Genomic DNA, 16,685 nt, shown 5'->3' with positions numbered 1-16,685 from the left:
ATAGAACCCCCAAACCCCTATAGCACCCCTATAGATCCCCCCCGCCCCCTATAGCCCCCTATATAACCCCCAAACCCCTATAGCCCCCTATATAACCCCCAAACCCCTATAGCCCCCCTATAGATCCCCTGCCCCCTATAGGTGACGTCACACCACTCCAGCTGACCTATAGGCGACAGGAGGCCTCACCCACGGCCCCTCCATCCCCTATAGGAGACACTTTTTAGGCTCCTCCCACCTATAGGGGTCCCCCCCACCCCCTATAGCCCCCCATAACCAGGACTACAACTCCCATCAGCCCCCGCGCGGGCGGGCGCCATGGCGACGGCGCCTGCGCAGAAGCGCCGAGCTGCGGCGGGAGTCCGTTGCTTCTGCGCATGCGTCGAGGCGTTCGGCGCATGCGCAGCGCACGCCGGCCACGCCCCGCCAAGCCCCGCCCCCGTCAGTCGGTGCGTGGCCGCGGCGCCGATCGGACGCGCCTCGTCGCCGCGGGGAAGCGGGCGGTGGCGGGGTGGGGGGGGGGGGGGGAGCGGTTGGACGCTCCGGTTTTTTTTTTCCCCCCACCATGGCCGATCCCGTTGCTCAATCCCCGTTCGTCTCTTCTTCCTTCTCCTCCGGTCAACCACAGCTTGGAGGTTGCGGGGGCGCTGGCTCCGCCTCCTGCGCCGGTAAGGGCCTGGTGGGGCCTGGCAGGCCCGGCGGGCGGGAGGGGGTGCCTGAGGACGGAGGCTGGGGGGGGAGGAAAGTTATGAGGTAAAAAGGTCTTAGGGGGGTAGAAATGGGGGGTGAGACACCTCTAGGGGGCAAGTGGGAGGGGAAGGAGGCCTTTAGGAGGGCAGATGTAGGGGAAAGAGACCGGGGGGGGCGGATATAGGGGAAAAGGCATTGAGGGGGCAGGTGGAGGGGAGAGGGGCTCTAGGGGGGGCAGATGGAGGGGAGAGGGGCTCTTAGGGGGGCAGATGGAGCGGAGAGGGGCTCTAGGGGGGGCAGATGGAGGGGAGAGGGGCTCTTAGGGGGGCAGATGGAGCGGAGAGGGGCTCTTAGGGGGCAGATGGAGCGGAGAGGGGCTCTAGGGGGGGCAGATGGAGGGGAGAGGGGCTCTAGGGGGGCAGATGGAGCGGAGAGGGGCTCTTAGGGGGGCAGATGGAGCGGAGAGGGGCTCTAGGGGGGCAGATGGAGGGGAGAGGGGCTCTAGGGGGGGCAGAGGGAGCGAGAGGGGCTCTTAGGGGGGCAGATGGAGCGGAGAGGGGCTCTAGGGGGGGCAGATGGAGGGGAGAGGGGCTCTAGGGGGGGCAGATGGAGCGGAGAGGGGCTCTAGGGGGGCAGATGGAGCGGAGAGGGGCTCTAGGGGGGGCAGATGGAGGGGAGAGGGGCTCTAGGGGGGGCAGATGGAGCGGAGAGGGGCTCTTAGGGGGCAGATGGAGGGGAGAGGGGCTCTTAGGGGGGCAGATGGAGGGAGAGGGCTCTTAGGGGGGCAGATGGAGGGGAGAGGGCTCTTAGGGGCAGATGGAGGGGAGAGGGGCTCTAGGGGGGCAGATGGAGCGGAGAGGGGCTCTAGGGGGGCAGATGGAGCGGAGAGGGGCTCTTAGGGGGGCAGATGGAGCGGAGAGGGGCTCTTAGGGGGGCAGATGGAGCGGAGAGGGGCTCTAGGGGGGGCAGATGGAGCGGAGAGGGGCTCTAGGGGGGCAGATGGAGCGGAGAGGGGCTCTAGGGGGGCAGATGGAGGGGAGAGGGGCTCTAGGGGGGGCAGATGGAGGGGAGAGGGGCTCTAAGGGGGGCAGATGGAGGGGAGAGGGGCTCTAGGGGGGGCAGATGGAGGGGAGAGGGGCTCTTGGGGGGGCAGATGGAGGGGAGAGGGGCTCTAGGGGGGCAGATGGAGGGGAGAGGGGCTCTTAGGGGGGCAGATGGAGGGGAGAGGGGCTCTTAGGGGGCAGATGGAGGGGAGAGGGCTCTTAGGGGGGCAGATGGAGGGGAGAGGGGCTCTTAGGGGGGCAGATGGAGGGGAGAGGGGCTCTTAGGGGGGCAGATGGAGCGGAGAGGGGCTCTAGGGGGGCAGATGGAGCGGAGAGGGGCTCTAGGGGGGGCAGATGGAGGGGAGAGGGGCTCTAGGGGGGGCAGATGGAGCGGAGAGGGGCTCTAGGGGGGCAGATGGAGCGGAGAGGGGCTCTAGGGGGGGCAGATGGAGCGGAGAGGGGCTCTAGGGGGGGCAGATGGAGCGGAGAGGGGCTCTAGGGGGGCAGATGGAGGGGAGAGGGGCACATCCAGCCCCCATCCCACAGAAATGGGGCAAAAACCCGCAGAAAGGATCATTTATTTCTTTGGGGGGAGGCCGTTGAGTGCTCGGCTGCTCCGTCCGTGTGTTCCTGTCCCCCCCCAACCAGAGAGGCTGAGTTGGGGGGTGTGTGTCCCCCCCCCCCCCCCCCCCCGTGATTTTTGCGCTTCTCCTCAGCAGCCCTCAATTCCTCTGATTTCACCTCAATTTTCACAGGTGGATACCACAGAACCCCAAAAATCCTGTGGTTTTACCCCAAATATTGCAGTGTCGGGGGTGGGGGCGGGGGCGGAAGCGAACACATCCAGCGCCGAGAGCGGGGGGGACGGTGGAGATTTTGGGGTGACCCGACGCTGTCTGTGCTCCGGATGGAGCCGCCGCACCGGATTCTTGCCCCAAACTTTGTAACCGGGGTGTGGAAAATGGGGTAAAAAAACCCCAAATTTGGTCAAAAGTGTTAATTTCCCGACGATCTTGCGTCAAAAAGGCGCGGCGGGTGACACGACGTCGCCCCAAAAAGGGGAAACTGGAGGAAAACCGGTTCTGCGGTACAACAGGGTACCCCAAAAACCTTTGGACCCCCCCCCAGGTTGTTGTTGTTTTTTTTCGGGGGGGGGAACACCCGTGACAACTGTGAAACCACCGGCGCCTGATTTGGGGTAAAACCCTGCGGAAAAGGATACGCCCACTCCACCCGCGGCATTTTGGGGGTGCTCAAGCCACCCTGGCCCCCCCCCCCATCTACCCGTTTTTGGGGTGAAGATGCAGCGCTCAGTCCTATTTTGGGGGGATTTTGCCCCCCCCCACAAAAAAAATAAAAAATCAACACCCCAAAAAAGATGCCGGACACCGGGATAACGCCTCATTGCGTCGAAGCGACACCCCCCACCTCTGCTTTGGGGGGGGTGATAGTGACGCCCCAACCTCCGAGAATTTTCAGGGGGGGGTGTTGAGGTTTTGGGGGGCCCCCCCGCCGCGGCGCCGAGCTCTCACCCTCTGTGTTTCTTGCAGATCCCCCCGCTTCTTCCTCTTCCTCCCAGCCTGTCTCTCTCTTTGCGGCTTCACCAGGCAAGTCTCCCCCCCCTCCTTTCCCCCCCCCAGCCACACTTTCCTGCGGCTCCCCCCCCCCCAGGAAGAAAAAGTCGGGGGGGTGGGGGGGAGGACAACCCTAAAAATATCCCCCTAAATTTGAGGGGGGGGGGGGGGTGTCCCCAATGCCGCCGCCTTCTCCATCCAGCTCTGCTAGCGGGGGGGGTAAACCCCAACAAACAGCCCCTATTTTTGGGGGGGCTTTGCCTATTTCGTGGAGGGGGGGGCTAAAAGCTCCTGAGACCCCCCTAAAATGGCGACTGAGGCTGAGGGGGGGGGTTAAAACCTGCCAAAAATAGACATTTTTCTTCCATTCTTTTTTCTCGCTAATTAACACGATTTCTCTGCGTTTCTCGGGGCAAGCTCTGCCCCCCCCCGCCCTCCCCCTTCTGAGGCTGCTGCTCTTGCTTTGCACGACCCCCCCCGCGCCCCCCCCTCCCCTTTTGCTGCTGCTCGCCTGGCTGAGGAGGAATTCGCCGTTTTTCGTTGTTTGGCCTCAAAAAAAAAAAAACCAAAACAAACAAAACCCCTCGACCCGCCTGCGCCCGCGTCCCACCCGCGCGCTGTGTCTATGTGTGACCCCCCCCCACGTTTCCTCCACATGGATCCAGCCCTGAAATTTGGGGGGGGGGGGGGGGGGGGGAGGTGAGGAGCCCCCAAAACCCCCCTCCCAGCTGGAGGGCCCCAAAATCCCTTTGTTTTGACCCAAAATGAGTATGGGGGGGGGAAGGCTGCGACCACACTGGTGTCCCACACCCTTTTGGGGGGGGGGGGGTTGGAGGTTGACTCATCCCTCCCCCCTTCCCCTCGTCCTCACTCTGGACCCAATTTGGGGTTTTTAGCCCCAAACCAAGGTCCCCAGCGGGACACCCTTTTCCTGGTGCCAAACCTGAAGGTTTTGGGGTGTATGTTTGGGGGGGGGGGAGCGTCTGACTGTTCGCGCCGCCGCGGGACCTGCTCAACACCCCCCCCCACCCCCCCCAGCATGGCTGCGCCGAGGGGGGGGGGGGGACACACCCCCACCCCCCAAAAATACCACCGCTTGGGGGTGCAGCTGGGTGCATGGCAGCCCCCCCTCAACCCAAAATGCATGTTTTTCACCCCAAAAAAAATTACACCCCTTCCCACCTGACTCTTTCCCCTCTCTCCGGCCCCAGCGGGCGCCGAAGCGGCACCGGGGGGCAAGGAGGTCGGGGAGCCTTCCTCCCCCCTCCCACCACCGTTGTTGTTTCATCCTCCTCTTCCTCTTCGGGGGGGCCCCCCCAAAAAGACCGGATTCCCCCGAATCGCCTTTCGAAGTGGTACCGGATCGCGCCGTTTTTGACCGGGAATGGGGGAACGCGAGGTGCTGAGTCAAATCCCCGAGGATCGAGTCTGCGATTTCCCAGCTAAACCCCGAGGGGGTGGCACCGTCGGTGTCCCCAACGTCACCGGTGTCCCCTCCCCTAAAATCCCCACCGGATTGTGCCGACAAACTTCCGGCACCGCCGCGGCGTTGGAAGAAGTTTCCAAGTGCGTTCGGGAGATGCACAGTTTCACCAACGAGTTGCTCAGCTGGGATTTGGTAGAACGAAACGGTGACAACGACGACGGTGACAACGATGACGGTGACAACGACGACGGTGACAACACCGGCGACGACCCCGGGGACGCCGCCGGCGCCAACGCCGGCGCCGAAGGCGACAGCTCGGGGGATTCCGACGACACCGTCATCGAGGAGGCACCGATCGAAGATCCCCACGGCGCCGGTGTCGCCGTCACCGACGTTGTCACCGCGCCGTCACCCCCTTTTACCGAAACACCCCCCCGTGGTGCCGCCGTCACCGCCCGGGATTGGGAGGAGGAACGGCTGACCCTGCGGGCGCTCCGGGAATTGGGGGATTCCCCTGGGGATACCCCGAATTTTTCCCGGGATCTGGTTGAATCCCCCCCGGGGATGCAACTTCTCCCCCGCCTGGCAGGTAAAAACCCCCAAAAACGTGCAAAAAAAATTTTTAAAAAGCGTTTTTTTTGTTGTTTTGTTTTTTTTTTTTAACTCAAAATACCGTCGTTGCCGCCGAGTCACCCCCCACCCCAAAAAAAAACCCAAACAACGAGTTTGGGGAGGGAGGCGGCGTGGGAGACCCCCTCTTAAAAAAAAAACAATAAAAAAGGGGGTGGAGAGAGACTAAAAACGGGGAATCCGGCCCCAAAACGCCGCTGGGGGTGTTGGGGGGTGTTTTTTTGTGTGTCGTTTTGGTGTGAAAAAAGGGGATTTGGGGCAAAACCCGTTGCCGTGCTCTGTGTGCGTGTGTGGTGGTTGAGTTTTTAGTTGATAATTAATTAATGGTTGGGTGTAACGAGGGAGGTGGGTTAATTAGTGGTTGGGTCTTAATGAGGAGACGGATGATGGGGTGGGGGCGGGGGTTATGGGAGCAGCACCGGCCTCATTTCGGGGTGAATTGAAGGGAATTGAGGCAAAATGAAGCTAGTGGAGGGGTTACGAGCTGGGTTGGTGGGTTGGGAGGGGGCTCCTTGTCACCCTCCCTTGGCCTTTTTGTCACCTCTTGTGTCCCCAACAGTCCACGAGCTCCTGTTTTGGCGGGATGTGAGGAAGACGGGGATCGTCTTCGGCGCCAGCCTCCTCCTCCTCCTCTCGCTGGCCACCCTCAGCGCCGTCAGCGTGGTCGCCCACCTCGCCCTGGCCCTTCTCTCCGTCACCATCAGCCTCCGTGTCTACAAAGCCGTCGTCCAGGCCGTCCAGAAGTCGGAAGAGGGGCACCCCTTCAGGTGAGGAGGGATTTTGGGGTGCTCCCCACCCAGTTTTGGGGGAAAAAAGTGGGAATTTGGGGACCCCCACCCAGCCGGGAACAGTGACGTCGCTTGTTGAGCGATGTGCTGGGTGACCTGGCTCCTCTTTCCCCTCCTGTGGGATGGATGAAGGATTTAGGGGGATTTTGGGGTGCAGAGGAGGATTTTAGGGTGTAGAGGGGGATTTTGGGGTGTTTCCCACCCAGTTTTGGGGGAAAAAAGTGGGAATTTGGGGACCCCCACCCAGCCGGGAACAGTGACGTCGCCCGTTGAGCGATGTGCTGGGTGAACCGGCTCCTCTTGCCCCTCCTGTGGGATGGATGAAGGATTTAGGGGGGATTTTGGGGTGCAGGGGGGGTTTTTAGGGTGTAGAGGGGGATTTTGGGGTGTTTCCCACCCAGTTTTGGGGGAAAAAAGTGGGAATTTGGGGACCCCCACCCAGCCGGGAACAGTGACGTCGCTCGTTGAGCGATGTGCTGGGTGACCTGGCTCCTCTTTCCCCTCCTGTGGGATGGATGAAGGATTTAGGGGGGATTTTGGGGTGCAGAGGAGGATTTTAGGGTGTGGAGGGGGATTTTGGGGTCCTCCCCACCCAGTTTTGGGGGAAAAAAGTGGGAATTTGGGGACACCCACCCAGCCAGTGATATCAACATCACCCACTGAGTGATGTGCTGGGTGACCGGGCTCCTCTTTCCCCCTCTCTGGGATGGATGAAGGTTTTGGGGTGCAGGACAGGATTTTGGGGTGCAGGGCATAATTTTTGGGGTGCGGACGGTGATTTTTGGGGTGCAGCTGGCAAATTTTAGGGTGCCCACCCCACCTTCTAACCCACCTGGAGCTAGACACGACGAGACCTCCCGTGTTCTGGGATGCAGAGGAGCATTTTGGGGTTTAGGGGGAGTGCATCAAATTTTGGGGTGCAGAAGCAGGATTTTGGGGTTCCCCCCTCCCTCAACTCCCTTTTCACGGGTGTCCCACCTCCCCCCATCAGGGCTTACCTGGACCTGGACTTGACCTTGTCCCCGGAGACCTTCCAGGCTCACGCCACCGCCGTCGCCCTCCACCTCAACCAGGCTCTGCGGTTGCTCCTCCGCCTCTTCTTAGTGGAAGATCTGGTGGATTCCTTAAAGGTAAAGAAACCTTCCTCCCCGCTCCCCTCTTCCTCCTCATCCTCCTCATCCTCCTCGAGCCCCCCAAAACTCTCCTTTTATCCCCCCCCCCCCAATCCACCCTCCCCACCAGCTGGCCCTGGCGATGTGGCTGCTGACCTACGTGGGAGCCATCTTCAACGGCATCACCCTCCTCATCCTCGGTAAGAATTGAGCTTTTCCCCCCTTCCCCCTACAAAACAACCCCCCCAATTTTTAATTTTGGGGGGGGGACACCCCCCAAAAATTAACGTTGAGGGGGATTTTTTTTTATTTTTTTTTCCTCCCCCCCTTCCCTAACCGCGCTCTCTCCCAGCCGAGCTGTTGGCCTTCACCCTCCCGCCCCTCTACGAGAAGTACAAGGTGAGCTCTAAAATTAAAGTAAAACACCCCAAAATAGGAGGGGGGGGGCACCCCAGAAGAATGGGGGACACCCTAAAAATGGGGAGGGGGGGGGACATCCTGATAAAAACCTCCCTTCTCCCGCCCCCCAGGTGCAGATCGATCACTACGTGGGTATCGCCCGGCACCAGATCAAGGACCTCGTGGCCAAGTAAGTACCGAAGTGGCCCCCCCCTCAACAAATTTATGCCCCCCCCTTCCTTTTTATACAACCGTGGGCCCCCCCCAATTGTTGTGCACCCCCAAATTACCCTTCTTGCTCCCCCCCCCCCCCTCAAATCTCTCTCCTCTCCCCGTAGGATCCAGGCGAAGCTCCCGGGTCTGGCCAAGAAGAAGCCGGAATAAAACCCCGGGGGTGGGGGGGGGGCTGTGGGGGGGGTGTGGAGAAATATCGGGGTACCCAGCGGGTGCCCCCCCGCCCCCTCGAAGCTCATCAGACCCCCCCAAATCTCAGCGGGCCCCCCCCAAGCTCATACATCCTCCGCCCCCCCCTCATCTCACAGTGGCGTCCGTCTGTCCCCCGTCACCCCCCCCAGCTTTGGACTTGGCCTCTCCCACGGGGCTATTGGGGGGGGAGAGGGGGGGCTGCACCCCAAAACCCCCCTCCCGCCGTGGGGGGGGGCTCCCCCCCCCCTTTTTCCCAGCTCGTTTATCCCCCCCCCCCCCCCCATTTTATTTTTTTAACGTTAATTAAGGTGAAATGTCTGTAACTGCTGTAAATTGAGGGGGGGGCGTAAAGCCCCTTGAGGGGGGGGCCTGGCCCCTCCCGCAGCCCCCCCAAAACCGCACTGCACCCCCCCTCAGCTCCCCTACCCTAATATTTTTATTTTGGGGGGGGGGGAATGGGGAACACGTGACACCCCCCCCCCCCCAACTTTTCATCCACCCGCGGGGATGCGGCATCAATAAACCACCACGACGGACACCCCCGCTCCCCCCTTTGCGCCGCTGTGGGCCCCCCCCAAAATGTCCCCCCCCCGTGTCCCCCCCCAAAATGTCCCCCCCCCGTGTCCCCCCCCAAAATGTCCCCCCCCCGTGTCCCCCCCCAAAAATGTCCCACCCCGTGTCCCCCCCCAAAAAATGTCCCCCTCTGTGGCCCCCCCCCAAAATGTCCCCCCTGTGTGGCCCCCCCCAACTGTTCCCCCCCTGTGTGGCCTCCACAAAATGTCCCCCCCGTGTGCCCCCCCCAAAATGTCCCCCTTCTAAAATGTCCCCCCCTGTGTGGGCCCCCCCCCCCAAATTGTCCCCCCGTGTGTGTGTGTGTCCCCCCCCCAAATATTTATTTGAAGGGGTTTATTGGGGGGCATCATGTACAAAAAAAGGGGGGGGACACGCGTAAAAAAAAGGGGGGGGGGACACGCATAAATAGGGTGACACCGTGGGGGGGGCGGCAGTGACGCTGGGGGGGTTGTTGGGGACTGGTGACACCGGGGGGGGCCCGTACGTGCCATTTTGGGGGGGGGGGGGGGGGGCACTGGTGATACTGGGGGGGTGTCGCTGTGTGTCCCCCCCCTCCCCAGTGTCCCCCCCCCCCTTGTCCCCTGGGGGTTCAGGCGGTGCAGGCGGGGGGGGCCCCGGGGCGCAGGGGGAAGAGGGGGGGGCTGCGGCGGCCACACCCCCCCTGGGGGGCCCCCCCCGTGCCCCCCCCATCCTCTTCCTCCTCTTCCTCTGCTGCTTCAGCCTCGGCGGCTGCTTCCTCCTCCTCCGGGGGGGGGCTGGGGGGCTGCGGGGCTGGGGGGGGGGACACACACACAGAACTGTCCCCCCCCGGCCTGAACTCGAAGGGGGGGGGACACACATGTCCCCCCCAGTGTCCCCCCTCACTGTGGGCCCCCCCCCTGCAAGGCGCAGGGTGCCGTGGTGTCCCCCCAATGTCCCCTGTTCCCCCCCCCATGTCCCCCCCCAGTGTCCCCATGTCTCCTCATTGCCCCCCCCCGGTGTCCCCATTTCCCCCCCAACATCCCCATTCCCCCCCCCGTGTCCCCCCTCACCGTGTGTCCCCCCCCAAGGCCCCTCCAGGCGCAGGGTGCTGGGGTGGGTGGCCCGTGTCCCCTGCCATGTCCCCCCAGTGTCCCCCTGTCCCCCCAGTGTTGTGTCCCCATGTCCCCATTTCCCCCCCAACATCCCATTTACCCCCCCGCGCCCCCCTCACCGTGTGCCCCCCCCCCGGGGGCGCGGCCCCCCCGGGCGCAGGGTGCCGGGGTGGGTGGCCCGTGTCCCCGTGTCCCCTGACATGTCCCCCCAGTGTCCCCATGTCCCCATTTCCCCCCCAATTTCCCCATTGCCCCCCCCGTGTCCCCCCCCGCGCCCCCCTCACCGTGTGGCCCCCCCCGGGGGCGCGGCCCCCCCAGGCGCAGGGTGCCGGGGTGGGCGGCCAGGGCGTGGCGGCGGATGTCCCCGAGGTGCAGGGACGGCAGCGCCCGGGCGCAGAGGAGGCAGCGCAGCCCCCGCCCCCCCGCCTCCAGGTCCAGCAGCAGCTCGGCCCGGAGCCACCCCCGCAGCGAGTCCCCCCCCCGGGGGGCCACCGCCCGGCCCCGGGGGGCCACCGCCCCCCCCCGCCCCGAGGGGGACGATTTGTCACCTCGAGGAGGAGGGGGGGACGAGGGACGCGAGGGACGGTGGCCTCGCGGGGGTGGGGAGCCTGGCGGAGAGGGGGGACAAGGGGGGGGGGTCAGGGGGGGGGCAGAGGCGGTGGGGAGAGGGCACGGGGGTCTTGGGGACAACTTGGGGACCTTGGGGACACCTTGGGGGCACGGGGGGGACGTTGGGGACACCTTGGGGGCATTTTGGGGATCTTGGGGACATAGGGGGGACGTTGGGGACACCTTTGGGACATGGGGGGACATTGGGAACACCTTGGGGGCATGGGGACACCTTTGGGACATGGGGGGGACGTTGGGGACACCTTTGGGACATGGGGGGGACGTTGGGGACACCTTTGGGACATGGGGGGACGTTGGGGACACCTTGGGGACATGGGGGGACGTTGGGGACACCTTGGGGACATGGGGGAGACGTTGGGGACACCTTGGGGACATGGGGGGGACGTTGGGAACACCTTGGGGGCATGGGGACACCTTGGGGACATGGGGGGGACCTTGGGGACACCTTGGGGACATGGGGGAGACGTTGGGGACACCTTGGGGACATGGGGGGGACGTTGGGGACACCTTGGGGACATGAGGGGACATTGGGGATACCTTGGGGACATGGGGGGGACATTTGGGACACCTTGGGTACACTGAGGACACGTTGGGGGCGTTTGGGGACACCTTGGGGACATTTTGGGGATCTTGGGGACATTGGAGACACCTTGGGGACATGGGGGAGACGTTGGGGACACCTTGGGGATATTTTGAGGATCTTGGGGACACCTTGGGGACATAGAGGACACCTTTGGGACATGGGGGAGATGTTGGGGACACTGAGGACACGTTGGGGGCATTTTGGGGACATTTTGAGGATGTTGGGGACACGTTGGGAACATGAGGGGGCATTGGGGACACCTTGGGGACATGGGTGTGACATAGGGGACACCTTGGGGACATGGGGGGGATCTGGGGGACACGGGGACATTTTGGGGACATAGGGGACACCTGGGGGACATGGGGGAGAGGTTGGGGACATTTTGGGGACATTGGGGAAACCTTGGGGGGATCTTGGGGACATTTTGAGGATCTTGGGGACATCGGGGGCATGTAGGGGACACCTTGGGGACATTTTGGGGGATCTTGGGGACATGGGGGGGACACCTTGGGGACATACAGGGATGAGACAGGGACCTTGGGGACAGGGGCTGGGATGGGGACATGGGGGGGACACTGGGGACACCTTGGGGACATTTTGGGGATCTTGGGGACGTTCCGGGGTCGTTGTGTGTCCCCAGAGAGGGGCCGGGGGGGCCCCAGGGACACGCGGGGGGGGTGGAGCCCAACCGGGCAGTGGGCGGGGCCTGGGGAAAGGGGCGTGGCTAGGGACACGTAGGCGTGGTCTGCCCATCCCGGGACAGGGCTTGTCTCAAAGGGGCGGGGACCAAGGGAGGGGCACATTAAAATGGGCGTGGCTCTGGGGAAAGGGGGCGTGTCCCACTTTAAAAAGGAGCATGGGGCAAATGGAGGGGCGGGCCATGGCTCAGCTGGGAGGGGCCACATCGAAGTGTGTGTGGCTACATGTAAAGGGGCCTGGCTCCCCTTGAGGGGGCGTGGCCTCCATTTAAAGGGGCATGAACCATCTTACAGGAGGCGTGGCCTGCATTTAAAGGGGCACAGCTCAGCTTTGGGACACAATAAAGGGGCGTGGCTGCATTTAAAGGGGGCGTGGATTTCCTTAAGGGGCGTGGCCTACATTTAAAGGTGCATGGTTTGCCTTAAAGGGGGCGTGGCCTGGATTTAAAGGGCCATGGGTCACCAGGGTGTACATTAAAGGGGGCGTGGCTACATTTAAAGGGGCAGGAGCCAGCTTAAATGGGGCGTGGCCTGGATTTAAAGGGGCATGGCTCGATTTAAAGGGGGCGTGGCCTACAGTTAAAGAGGCCTGGCTCAGCTTAAAGGAGGTGTGGCCTGCATTTAAAGGGACATTGCTCAGTACATAGGGGGTGTGGCCTATATTTAAAGGGCCATGGCTCATTGGGGGGTACATTAAAGGGGGTGTGGCTACATTTAAAGGTGCCTGCCTCTTTTTTCAGGGGGCGTGGCTTACATTTAAAGGTGCGAGGCTCCACCAACGGGGGCGTGATCTACATTTAAAGGGACACGGTTCTGCCTAAAGGGGGCGTGGCCTGCATGTAAAGGCATGTGGTTCTGCCTAAAGAGGGCGTGGCCTACATTTAAAGGGCCATGGCTCAGTTTAAAGAGGGCGTGGCCTACATTTAAGGGCATGTGGTTCTGCCTAAAGAGGGTGTGGCCTACATTTAAAGGGCCATGGCTCAGTTTAAAGTGGGCGTGGCCTACATTTAAAGGGCCATGGCTCAGTTTAAAGAGGGCGTGGCCTACATTTAAAGGGCCATGTCTCAGTTTAACGAGGGCGTGGCCTACATTTAAAGGGCCATGGCTCAGTTTAAAGAGGGCGTGGCCTACATTTAAAGGGCCATGGCTCAGTTTAAAGTGGGCGTGACCTACATTTAAAGGGCCATGTCTCAGTTTAAAGAGGGCGTGGCCTACATTTAAAGGGCCGTGGCTCAGTTTAAAGAGGGCGTGGCCTACATTTAAAGGCATGTGGTTCTGCCTAAAGCGGGTGTGGCCTACATTTAAAGGGCCATGGCTCAGTTTAAAGAGGGCATGGCCTACATTTAAAGGGCCATGGCTCAGTTTAAAGAGGGCGTGGCCTACATTTAAAGGCATGTGGTTCTGCCTAAAGAGGGTGTGGCCTACATTTAAAGGGCCATGGCTCAGTTTAGAGTGGGCGTGGCCTACATTTAAAGGGCCATGGCTCAGTTTAAAGAGGGCGTGGCCTACATTTAAAGGGCCATGGCTCAGTTTAAAGAGGGCGTGGCCTACATTTAAAGGCATGTGGTTCTGCCTAAAGCGGGTGTGGCCTACATTTAAAGGGCCATGGCTCAGTTTAAAGTGGGCGTGGCCTACATTTAAAGGGCCATGGCTCAGTTTAAAGAGGGCGTGGCCTACATTTAAAGGGGCATGAGCCATCTTAAAAGGGACACAGTCCAGCTTTAAGGGGGCCCACATTAAGGCTCCCCACATCAAAGGGGACCTCCCGCAGCCCCCCCCAACCCTCCCCGCGTACCTGTCCCGCGGCCACCTCCGGGGGATCCCTCGGGGGGGTGGGTGTGAAGCCCCAAATGAGCCTCCCAGGAGCGGAGAACGAGCTGTTTCTCACGGGGTCCCCAAGCGCCGGAGTACGGGTGTTTCTGGCGGATGTGGCGCTTGATGGTGCTGAGCTTGAGGGTGGCGAGGGCGCTGCCGCAGACCATGCAGAGCATCCCGTGCCGCGCCGCGTTGAATTCCATCAGGTATTCCGCTCGCCAACGCTCGTGGTAATAACGACGGTGATCCCGCCCCGGGATACGGCTCCGACCCGGGCGCGACGCTCGAGCTTCGCAATGGTCCCCGCTGCGACGGCCCCCCCGCGGCCCCGGCTCTGGCGGGGAGGCTGAGAGGGGCGGTGGGAAGGGGGTGATGGAAGGGGGGGGGGTGCGGGTAGGGGTTAAGGGATGGTGGAAGGGTGTTGGGGAGGATCGATTTGGGGGGGAATTCGGGGGGACGAAGGGATGGGAGGTCTTGGGGGATTGATTTAGGGGGGCTCCGGGGTTGGGGGGGGCAATTGGGGGTGACTATGGGATGGAAGGGTCTTGGGGATCGATTTGGGGGGGGACGAAGGGATGGGAGGTCCAGGGGAATCAATTTAGGGGGGCTCCGGGGTTGGGGGGGGGGATTTGGGGGTGACTATGGGATGGAAGGGTCTTGGGGATTGATTTGGGGGGGAGTTGGGGGGGACTAAGGGATGGAAGGGTGTTGGAGGATTGATTTAGGGGGGCTATGGGGTTGGGGGGGGACTAAGGGATGGAAGGGTATTGAGGGAGCGATTTAGGGGGGGCTGCAGGGTTTGGGGGGGATTTGGGGGTGACTATGGGATGGAAGGGTCTTGGAGGATCGATTTAGGGGGGCTCTGGGGTTGGGGGGGGAATTGGGGGTTCAGGGATCGGGGGGCTCATGTATGGGGGGTCCCCAGGGGTGAGGAGGACTTTGGGGGTCCTTTGGGGGGGGGTGACACTTTTGAGGGGCCTTTTGGGGATCCTGGGGAGGGGGGGCCCACAGGGATGGGGCATCTTAAAAGGGCAAGGGGGGCTCTTAAAGGGACAGAGCGTGTTAAAGGGCCAGCACACTGCAAGGGGCGGGGCTTATCGGGGGTATTTTAAAGGGGTGGGGCATGTCAAAGGGGAGGGGCCCTTAAAGGGGCAGGGGCACGTCAGAATGGATGGGGGTAAAGAGGGTGGGGGTTTCTTAAAGGGGCAGGAGCGTCTTAAAGGGACGGGGGCACCCTAAATTGGATGGGGGCATCTTAAAGAGACAGGAGCACCTTAAAGGGACAGGAGCATATTAAAGGGACAGGGACACCCTAAATTGGATGGGGGCATCTTAAAGGGACAGGAGTGTCTTAAAGGGCCAGGGGCACCCTAAATTGGATGGGGGCATCTTAAAGGGACAGGGGCACCCTAAATTGGATGGGGTCGTCTTAAAGGGGCAGGAGCATCTTAAAGGGACAGGTGCACCCTAAATTGGACGGGGGCATCTTAAAGGGCCAGGGGCATCCCACACTGGGTGGGGGCATCTTAAATAGAAGCACTTAAAAGGGATGGGGGCATCTTAAAGGGACAGCGGTGTCGTAAAGCGACAGAGGGATCTTAAAGGGCCAGCGGCATGCTAAATTGGCTGGGGGCATGTTGAAGGGCCAGGGGCGTCCTAGAGGATGACAGAGGATGGCAAAGGGATGGGGGCACCCCCAGGGCCGGGGGGGCATCTTAAAGGGCCAGCGTCTCTCGCATTGTGCACGAAGGGGGAGCCCAGCTCCCCTTCCGCTGGAAGGGGGGGGGGGGTGGGGGTGTCTCCTTAAAGGGGCCGTACCGCCTGCACACCCCACATACCCCCCCCCCCCAAATTCCACCCCCCCATCCCATCGCGTCGGTGCTCACCTGGGCGGTCCCGGTGCGGGAGCGGGTCGGGGTCGGGGTGGGGGTTTGGGGGGTCCATGGCGGGGCCCGGCGGCGGTGGCGGCGGCGGGCAGGGGCCGGTCGGGGTGGGGACGCCGCCGTGGGGCCCCTGGGGCTCCTTTAAGGGCTCCTGGGTAAATTTAAAGGGGCCGTGCGCCTTTCTCATCACCCCCCAACCCCCCCACCACCACCCCCTGCAAGGCCGCCCCACCCCGTGGTGGGGGGCTGCGGTGGGGGGCGATGAGTTGCCGTTAGGTCTCAGCCCACCCCCCCCCTAAAAAAGCGGCACCCCCTTCTCAAAAAAAAATATATATTTAAGGGCGGGGGTCCCCCAAGAGAGGGAAAGGGTGGGGGAAGGGGAGCCCCTGGATGCTCCCCCCCCCGCCATCCCCACCCCCCCCAACCCTACAGCATCGCTTCGGGGTTCCCGGACTTACGGGGCACCCGAGGAGCCATCACCAGCCCCCCCACACCCCCCCAACACCCATCCCCGGGGTGACCCCGCCCCTTTGGTCCAGAAAGGGCGTGGCCTGGGCGTGGAGACCACACCCTCCCCCTGCGGAGGGGGCGGGGCTTTTCCCACTTAGCTCCGCCCTATTTTCTAGGCTTTACCCACCCACCCCCACCCCATAACTCCGGACCAGTCCTCCCCCCCCCCCCCTCCCAGTGCTCCCAGTTCCCCTTCCCCATTGCAGGCAGAAAATCCAGGCGGCCGGGCCCTTCCCTCCCGCCTCTCCCCCCACCCAGTGTCTAGGGGTTCGGCAGAGCCGCCCCCCCCCCAAAAAAAAAAAAGGGGGAGAGGGCACAGGCCTCCCCCCCCCCCCCCCCCCCCGCTCCGGGTCAGCAGCGGGGATGGGGAGGGGGAATTCGGCTCCGCTCGGGTGTTTCCGTCAGCGAGCGAAAAGGCCCGAAGCGGGGATCGGGTCTTTCCGGAAGGGGTTCGGGTCTTTTCGGAGCAGATTCGGCTCTTTCCGGAGGGAGGGGTTTTCGGGTCTTTTCGGAGGAGATTCGGGTCTTTCCGTAATGGGGGGGGGGAATCGGGTCTTTTCGGAAAGAGTTCGGGTCTTTTCGGAGGGAGGGGTCGGGGGTGATTCGGGTCTTTTAGGAGGAGATTCCGGTTTTTCCGTAGTTGAGGTCGGGTCTTTCCGGAGAGGGTTCGGCTCTTTCCGGAGGAGGTTCGGCTCTGTAAGAAGGGGGTTCGGCTCTTTCCGGAACGGGTTCGTCTCTTTCCGTCTCGACTCGGAGAAGCGGCGACGGAGGCGGAGCTCGGCTCTTCCCGCGTCTGTCGGCGGAAATTGCCGAAGTCGACTTCGGTTTTTTC

General features: G+C 62.5%; 2 protein-coding genes across 3 annotated transcripts; one reads left to right on the top strand and one right to left on the bottom strand.

The window, feature by feature from the left end:
• Nucleotides 1-476: 476 nt before the first annotated feature.
• Nucleotides 477-8,626, top strand: RTN3 (reticulon 3). Of its 2 annotated transcripts, none has more exons than XM_074930294.1 (7): nt 477-668; nt 5,923-6,130; nt 7,143-7,281; nt 7,394-7,463; nt 7,616-7,662; nt 7,794-7,852; nt 8,001-8,626. In XM_074930294.1, the coding sequence occupies exons 1-7, from the start codon at nt 566-568 to the stop codon at nt 8,044-8,046; spliced, it is 672 nt and encodes a 223-aa protein (XP_074786395.1). In that variant the 5' UTR covers nt 477-565; the 3' UTR covers nt 8,047-8,626. The 2 variants fall into 2 exon arrangements, with proteins under 2 accessions (XP_074786395.1, XP_074786394.1); XM_074930293.1 differs by lacking the exon at nt 477-668 and adding an exon at nt 4,699-5,322.
• Nucleotides 8,627-9,236: 610 nt separating this feature from the next.
• On the bottom strand, nt 9,237-15,593 carry LOC141972407 (zinc finger translocation-associated protein-like). The gene is made up of 4 exons (XM_074930292.1): nt 15,347-15,593; nt 13,441-13,806; nt 10,019-10,342; nt 9,237-9,432 (listed from the first exon to the last, which is right to left on the bottom strand). The coding sequence occupies exons 1-4, from the start codon at nt 15,528-15,530 to the stop codon at nt 9,251-9,253; spliced, it is 1,056 nt and encodes a 351-aa protein (XP_074786393.1). The 5' UTR covers nt 15,531-15,593; the 3' UTR covers nt 9,237-9,250.
• Nucleotides 15,594-16,685: the final 1,092 nt, after the last annotated feature.

Source organism: Athene noctua, chromosome 32 (genome assembly GCF_965140245.1).
Source record: "Athene noctua chromosome 32, bAthNoc1.hap1.1, whole genome shotgun sequence".
Taxonomy (NCBI): domain Eukaryota; kingdom Metazoa; phylum Chordata; class Aves; order Strigiformes; family Strigidae; genus Athene; species Athene noctua.
This window is presented reverse-complemented; position numbering and strand designations above follow the sequence as displayed.

What these genes read in the sequence shown, in the direction of transcription:
- LOC141972407 (XM_074930292.1), bottom strand. Translation starts at nt 15,530, where the DNA reads ATGAGAAAGGCGCACGGCCCCTTTAAATTTACCCAGGAGCCCTTAAAG. An exon ending in CCCGCACCGGGACCGCCCAG is followed by an intron (nt 13,807 to 15,346) that starts GTGAGCACCGAC and finishes CGCCCCTCTCAG; the next exon opens with CCTCCCCGCCAGAGCCGGGG. An exon ending in CGGAGGTGGCCGCGGGACAG is followed by an intron (nt 10,343 to 13,440) that starts GTACGCGGGGAG and finishes CCTCTCCGCCAG; the next exon opens with GCTCCCCACCCCCGCGAGGC.
- RTN3 (XM_074930293.1), top strand. Translation starts at nt 4,887, where the DNA reads ATGCACAGTTTCACCAACGAGTTGCTCAGCTGGGATTTGGTAGAACGA. An exon ending in ACTTCTCCCCCGCCTGGCAG is followed by an intron (nt 5,323 to 5,922) that starts GTAAAAACCCCC and finishes TGTCCCCAACAG; the next exon opens with TCCACGAGCTCCTGTTTTGG. An exon ending in CCCTCTACGAGAAGTACAAG is followed by an intron (nt 7,663 to 7,793) that starts GTGAGCTCTAAA and finishes CCCGCCCCCCAG; the next exon opens with GTGCAGATCGATCACTACGT.